The 7,860-nt window shown below is 39.6% G+C and overlaps 1 protein-coding gene across 2 annotated transcripts in view; it reads right to left on the bottom strand.

Moving 5' to 3' along the window:
* Window positions 1–1,032: 1,032 nt before the first annotated feature.
* Window positions 1,033–7,860, bottom strand: part of unm_hu7910 (un-named hu7910) — a 40,281-nt gene continuing 33,453 nt past the window's right edge. For both annotated transcript variants that reach the window (XM_055150696.1, XM_055150697.1), the window contains 11 exons: window positions 7,155–7,385; window positions 6,691–6,723; window positions 6,159–6,200; window positions 5,109–5,141; window positions 4,760–4,798; window positions 3,563–3,598; window positions 3,394–3,441; window positions 2,665–2,823; window positions 1,494–1,517; window positions 1,325–1,411; window positions 1,033–1,119 (listed from right to left, as the gene is read on the bottom strand). In XM_055150696.1, coding sequence (XP_055006671.1) covers window positions 1,380–1,411; window positions 1,494–1,517; window positions 2,665–2,823; window positions 3,394–3,441; window positions 3,563–3,598; window positions 4,760–4,798; window positions 5,109–5,141; window positions 6,159–6,200; window positions 6,691–6,723; window positions 7,155–7,385 — 677 coding nt within the window. In that variant the 3' untranslated portion in view covers window positions 1,033–1,119; window positions 1,325–1,379. The remainder of the gene's footprint in view (window positions 1,120–1,324; window positions 1,412–1,493; window positions 1,518–2,664; window positions 2,824–3,393; window positions 3,442–3,562; window positions 3,599–4,759; window positions 4,799–5,108; window positions 5,142–6,158; window positions 6,201–6,690; window positions 6,724–7,154; window positions 7,386–7,860) is intronic.

Raw genomic sequence — 7,860 nt, 5'->3', positions numbered from 1 at the left:
GTCCTGGGTCCTGGGTCCTGGGTCCTGGTCCAGTCTCCGGTCCTGGTCCAGTCTCAGTCCTGGTCCCGGTCTCGGTCTCCGGTCCTGGTCCAGTCTCAGTCCTGGTCCCGGTCTCCGGTCCTGGTCCGACCTGTTCGTAAACGGCCTTCGCCCCCTTGTTGTCTCCCAGCAGGAGGTGGGAGACGCCCAGTTCGTTTTTGAGGGAATAATCTTGAGGAAACATCTGGACCAGTCGCTCCAGAGTGAGCAGAGACCCTCGAGTCCGACCTGGAGACACAAACAAACACTCAAGTCCTGGACCCGAGACACCTGAGAGGAGGAGGCGTCTGGGGAGAGGGAGGACTCACCTAAAAACTGTTGTCTCTCGGCTCGTCTCCTCAGCGCCGCCTTCAGGAGATCAGGAGGAACATCAGGAAGTTCAGACGCCTCCCTGTACGAGTTGATGGCCCTCTGCAACATCTCGTTACTGCGACGCTTCTCCGCAACATCGTCCTCCGACTGAAGAGCACGAGAACCACGAGAACCACGAGAACCACGAGGAGAACCACGAGAACCACGAGAACCACGAGGAGAACCACACATCAGGAGGAGAACCACAGCAGAACCACAGGAGAACCACAGGTAAGGAGGAGAACCACAGGAGAACCACAAGATCCACGAGGAGAACCACGAGAACCATGGGTCAGTAGGAGAACCACAGGTCAGGAGAACCACAGGAGAACCACAGGAGAAGAACCACGCATGAGCAGGAGGAGAACCAGAAGAGAATCAGAGCAGAAGAACCAGAGGAGAACTACAGGTTAGAAGGAGAACCAGAGGAAGAGAGGAGGACCAGAGGAGTAGAACAGAAGGAGAACAGGAGGAGAACAGGAGGAGGACCAGAGGAGTAGAACAGAAGGAGAACAGGAGGAGAACAGGAGGAGAACCAGAGGAGGAGAACAGGAGGAGAACAGGAGGACAAGAACCAGAGGAGGAGAACCAGAAGAGCAGATGAAGAGGAGTAGAGGAGTAGAAGTGTAGTGGAAACATCACCTGGGCTTTTCCGTATCTCGCTCTGGGACTTTGTGGATATTTCTGGACCAGAGCTTCAAACGCCTGAAGAGCCTCCTCCACTTTACCCTCAAACACAAACAGGACATTTCAAACTCAAACTCCACATGAGAACGTACGAGAACATCCAAGAACATTCAAGAACATTCAAGAACATCCAAGAACATCCAAGAACATCCCAGAACATCCAGCTCGTTCCACCAGATCTTCTCCAGACTCGGTCACATCTCCGTGGAGACGAGTGAAAACCTGGAGTCCTCACAAGTCTTCATACCTTTTTCCGGAGTTTTTCTGCGGCGTCGATTTCGGTTTTGATGCTTTTGTCAAATTTATTCAACAGTTTTGGTTTTTTTCTTCTTCACTGAGAACGAAACGAAGAGAAAAACGTTTCACTTTTCATCAAATTCGTTTTAATTTGACGTGAACTTTCGTCTGGTCTTCACCTTTGTCTTTTTCTTCAAGCTTCTCTGTGAAAACAAAAACAAGAAAATATTTTATTTACTTTAAAAAAAAACATGGAGTAAATTAAAATATCACATAAATAAAAACTAATGATTTCAAATGGAAAGAAATATTTCCACACACATTTTAGTTTTAAGAAAGTTTCAGCTTTTAGAATTTTAATAAAAAGTTGAAATATAAAAAGATAAAATATTAATATATGAATATTAAAGTTGTGTGTGACGTTGTGTGGAGTGTCCAGCAGAGGGCGCAGTTTGTCCCCTATTCTGCTCTTAAATTATTTGTGAAATAAATTAATAAAAATTAAATAAAAAATAATGAATAAAATTAAATAAATAAAAAATAAAAATTATAAAATAAAAAAATAAACAATAAAATAAAAAGTAAAGAAAAAAAATAATAATAAATAAATAAATAAAAATAAAATAAAAAATAAAAAGCTGAATTATAAAAAGATAAAATTCTGAATATTAAAGTTGTGTGTGACATTGTGGGGAGTGTCCAGCAGAGGGCGCAGTTTGTCCTGTTTTCTGCTCTTAAATTATTTGCGTTACAGAAATCCACCGAGCTGCAGTTTTTAATCGATCGAAAATTTAAATAAAATTTAAAAAAAAAAGAAAAATAAAGTAAATAAATACAAAATAAAAAAAATAAATACAAATAAAATAAATAAAAAAATAAAAAAATAAATAAAAAGAAAAGAAAAAAATAAAGTAAATAAATAAAAATAAAAATAAAAATAAAAGTAAATAAATAAATAAATAAAAAATAAAGAAAAAAATTTAATAAATAAATGAATAAAAGAAAGAATAAATAAATAAATAAAAAGCTCTACTTCTTTTCAGATCAGAGACAACACGACTCAGTGATTCAATCATTAAACCGTCCACAAGTCTGAAGTACAAAGTACAAATGAAGGGAGTAGAGAGAGTGTGTGTTGTGTGTGTGTGTTGTGTGTGTGTGTGTGTGTGTTTTATGTTTTATCAAAGAACAGTCACGGATAAATGAATTGATTTATTAAGAAAACTAAAGTCTTGATGTTTATTTTTTCCAGTTCTGTTCAAATGTTTCAGGAATCATCTCAGTGTTTGTGTTTGTAAAAATTTAAACTTCAGGATGAGCAGATTTTACAAACATCAGAATGTTTCTCACCGTCGGTCGTCGGGGTCGTCGGGGTCGTGGAGGTCGTGGAGGTCGTGGGGGTCGTGGGGGTCGTCGGGGTCGTCGTCTCTTCAGTCTGGCCTGGTTCTGTTTTCTCACTCTGAGATTCTGGTTCTGGTTCTGTTTTGGGCTCACGCTCGTTTGTTGCTTCTGAAAAACCACAGATAATCTCATCATTCTTCTTCTTCTTCTTCTTCTTCACACTCGTTTCCTTCAGACGTTTCTCTGACTCGTCTGAGCTCTTCCTCCACAGTGAAGACAGTTTTTTTTTTCAGTACATTTCACTGAACTTTGTGCTTTTCCCTTTTCAATATTTCATGACAAATCTTGACCCTGATCATTTCTGTTTGTGACTCGGCCCAGAAACTTCTTCTGTTATAATAAAAATCTAACAATATTTATTTGAGCTGCTCCAGTTTGTGTTAAATCTGATCGAAACACAAACTCCGAGACAAATGCACCGTTTATAATAATTACTCTTTTAAAAGTGTCGCTTTAAAAACATAAAATAAATCAAACAAAAGACTTGATTCTTAATGAATATATTGTTTTTTAGAAATAATTTGTGTTTAGTGCTGCTTAAAGCCACAGTATGAAACTTTTAAACCAAAAAACATCTTCACAGAGAAGGTTTTTAAGTACAGTCAGATTTAACATGTCAGGTGTCATTTTTATGACATGTTTTATTATTGTTGTTTGTTTGATTCTTGTTTTTCTCACCTGGTTCCTGTGAGATTTTGGAGCTGGTCAGATCTTGTCCAGACTCCACTGGAACAAAACACAAAATATTCACAATTCAAATTTTTATTACAGTACAAATATTTGTTGTCAGTAAACAGTAAAATAAAAACAAAGTGATTTTTTTCTGTGTGATTCAGTTCAGACTCACCCACAGTTTCCTGCGGCTCAGGATCCTTCACCAGAACTGAAAATATCAACACAGAGTTTATTACAAGAGCTGAACAACTTCATTTAATCCCACTAAAGCTGAAAGATGAAAATGTAAAGTGTTAAATATTTCCCCCGAGTGTTTAAACAGAACATGTCCTGCTCCACTACACAAACATACATAAATACACACATACATTTATTATATAATCACTCTTGAGGTCAGACGAAGTTCACTGTTCCTGCGTCTGTGACGTGTTTTACTGTCTGACAATCAGGAAGTGTGTGTTACCATGCTAGTTGTTGTTGGCTTTACTGTGAAGGTCAAACTCTGGTCTCAGTGTGAAGTGTGAAGTGTGAAGTGTGAAGTGTGTTTAAAGTGACGCTGGTGAATCGTCTGAACACAGAAGAGAAATGAGGAGGATAAACAAATAATATTTTTATTTACAGTGAAATTACATGTATTTATTTATTTATTATTTTACTGTGATTTTGATTATTACTCATATTTATAAACTGTCAAAGCAAAAGTCTGATTTATGAAATTCACTCTGATAATGACAATAAAACTGAACAAAATCACACAAATGTACAAATATATATTTATACATGTACCTTTGTGTAAATAGTTATTCTGAACATTTTTATGGATATTTGATGAATATTGATCGAGTCAGAACTCGCCGGCGTCGCCTTCGTGTCTTGGTGAAAGTGTTTTAGTCCGTGAACCTCCTGACTTCAGTCTCTGTGACTCTGATAATCCACCACACGACGGCTTCGTACTTTTACCAAAGTCAAACTAAAACATTCAGACAGATTTTTGACGCCACAGAAAATCAGTCTGAGGTCAGAAACAAAACCAGAATGAACTCATAAGACACTGGATTATTATTATTATTATTATTATTATTATTATTATTAATTATAAATGTGTCTTATAGTCTGAAACATATTGTCCTGAACGACTCTAATTGAAACTACAAGTGTAAATAACCGACTCTGTTCTCTCACAAAAGGAGAATCATTTATGTTTTACAGGAAATGTTCTCAGTCTAAAGGTTTTTCCTTGTGACTTTGTGTCTGTTAAACTGAACAGATTTTTGTCATTTTCTCTTTGTAAAACGAACTCACCAGAAGAAAACGTTTGGAGACACTGAAACAAACAAATGAAACCTGACAAAGTGAAAGTGACACTGACCTCCAGTCGTATCGATGGGAACAAGTTTCTCCTCCGACACTAAAAAAACAAAACCATTTTAGGTTAAAGAGTCCAGGTTACGACATTTTCTGATTCGTGTTCTGCTGTTGTTTCCTGGAGTCGTGTTTTGTTTCTTTCACATGTTTAACTCACAAACCTGAACATTTCACACAAGTTTTTCTGTGTGACTGAATCAAACCTGAGTCCAGCTCCGTTCGTGAGCAGAAACATCAGAAACACGACTTCAAGAACCTTTAATAATTTAAATAATAATAATAATATATAATAATAATAATAATAATAATAATAATTTAAATCCAACTCCAATATGTTTTTAAGTTTTACTGACTGTGAGAAAATATACTGTCCCCACGATGATCGTCTGAAACACAGAAAAACACAGAATAAAACACACACACACACACACACACAGATACACACACACACACACACACACACAGATACACACACACACACACACACACAGACACACACACACACACACACACAACACACACACAGATACACACACAGACACAGATACACACACACACACACACACACAGATACACACACACACACACAGATACACACACACACAACACACACACACAGATACACACACACACACACATACACACACACACACACACACACACACACACAGATACACACACACACACACACACACAGACACGATACACACACACACACACACAGATACACACACACACAGACACACACAATACACACACACACACACACACACACACACACACACACATACACACACACACACACATACACACACACAGATACACACACATACACACACACACAGATACACACATACACACACACAACACAGATACACACACACACAGATACACACACACACACACAGATACACACACACACACAGACACATACACACACACACAGATACACACACACACACACAGACACATACACACACACACACACACACACAGATACACACACACACACACACACAGATACACATACACATACACACACACAGATACACACACACACATACACACACACACACACACAGATACACATACACATACACACACACAGACACAGATACACACACACACACACACACACACACACAGACACACATACACACACAGATACACACATACACATACAGATACAGATACACACACACATACACATACACACACAGATACACACATACAGATACACACATACACAGATACACACACAGATACACACACACATACACATACACACACAGATACACACATACAGATACACACATACACACACACACACAGACACACGTACATAAAACACACAGAGTTTGTAGATTTGGGATTTTACAAAGAGTCAGAAAAAAGAAAATTACCAGGAATGAAAATGTCGTCAGGATCAGGGAGAGAAACAGCCTCTGAAAAAAGAACAAATAATGACCAGAACTAAACCAGGACTAAACCAGGACTGAACCAGGACTATAACAGAACTAAACCAGAACTAAACCAGGACTAAACCAGGACTAAACCAGGACTAAACCAGAACTAAACCAGGACTAAACCAGGACTAAACCAGGACTAAACCAGGACTAAACCAGGACTAAACCAGGACTAAACCAGGACTAAACCAGAACTAAACCAGAACTAAACCAGGACTAAACCAGGACTAAACCAGACCAGGACTAAACCAGAACTAAACCAGGACTAAACCAGGACTAAACCAGGACTAAACCAGGACTAAACCAGGAACTAAACCAGAACTAAACCAGGACTAAACCAGGACTAAACCAGAACTAAACCAGGACTGAACCAGGACTAAACCAGGACTAAACCAGGACTAAACCAGGACTAAACCAGGACTAAACCAGGACTAAACCAGGACTGAACCAGGACTAAACCAGGACTGACCTTGTATATCAGCCTCCACGTCGTTCTCTGATTCTGAGACAAAAACACAAAAAACAAAATTAAACTTCGACCAATCAGAGCTCAGCCTTCAGTGTCACTGCAGCCAATCAGAGAGCAGCTTCTTTTCACCAACAGACCAGGATATTTAAAAACTTAACACATCAAATTCTTTAAAGTTTGTGTCGGAGGAGAGAGAGAAACACAAACAAAACAACAAACAAACTCCCACAGTTTTACAAAATGTGAGATTAAAAGAATCGTCAGACAAAGTTCACAGTTTGACATTTTGGAAAGATTTTTGTCGTCACATAATGAAAAATCTGATGTTTAGGGTTAAAAGTTTTGGCCCCTTCGATTCGTCCACCGAGAAGAAAGAAGAGAAACTGTTTCTCGTGAGCGAAATAATGAAAATCAAGTTCAAATGAGTTTGATTGACACAAATTCATCAGATCAACAAAACTCACCTGGATCTTCATGAGTGTGAGGGTCATGTGATGGTCCCGGGTCCAGGTCCAGGTCATGTGATGGTCCCGGGTCCAGGTCCGGGTCATGTGATGGTCCCGGGTCCAGGTCCGGGTCATGTGATGGTCCCGGGTCCAGGTCCAGGTCCGGGTCTGGACTCTGTGTCTCCGGTGTCTCGTCCTGGTGTCGTGTGGTTTCTGGTTCAGGTTCAGGAGCATCTGCAGATCTGGTCCCTGGAGACAAACACACAGTCACATCTGGAACATCTGGAGTTGAATCTGCTGAGGGTCACAGCTGTGGCTTCAGGAACAGTGAGGAGGGAATAATGTGTAACTCGTCTTCAGTCACTTCATGGGACTAAACCAGGACTAAACCAATAAATCAGGACTATCTAAGGTTTTTTTAAGTCACTTCTTTACCTCATTAAAAAGTCTCTGTGATGTTAAATGTTAAATCTGTTCTGGGCAGAATAAACACGTCTGTAGAACATGTCAGACGGGACCTGAGAGATTCTCCTGTTCTGATCTTTTCTGTGTGATGAAACGTCCTTCTACTGTGTCCACTACGACCTGTCAGAGGCTGATCTGGGGTCAGATCTCAGACGCTCTGGGTCTGAGTCTGAGTCTGAGTCTGAGTCTGGGTCTGGGTCTGGGTCTGGTCTGAGTCTGAGTCTGAGTCTGGAGTCTGAGTCTGAGTCTGGGTCTGGGT

This window comes from Boleophthalmus pectinirostris, unplaced genomic scaffold (assembly GCF_026225935.1).
Source record: "Boleophthalmus pectinirostris isolate CB_2022bp ecotype Guang Dong unplaced genomic scaffold, ASM2622593v1 HiC_scaffold_15, whole genome shotgun sequence".
Taxonomy (NCBI): Eukaryota; Metazoa; Chordata; class Actinopteri; order Gobiiformes; family Gobiidae; genus Boleophthalmus; species Boleophthalmus pectinirostris.
The sequence above is the reverse complement of the archived record's forward strand: the minus strand, read 5'-3'. Positions and strand labels throughout refer to the sequence as shown.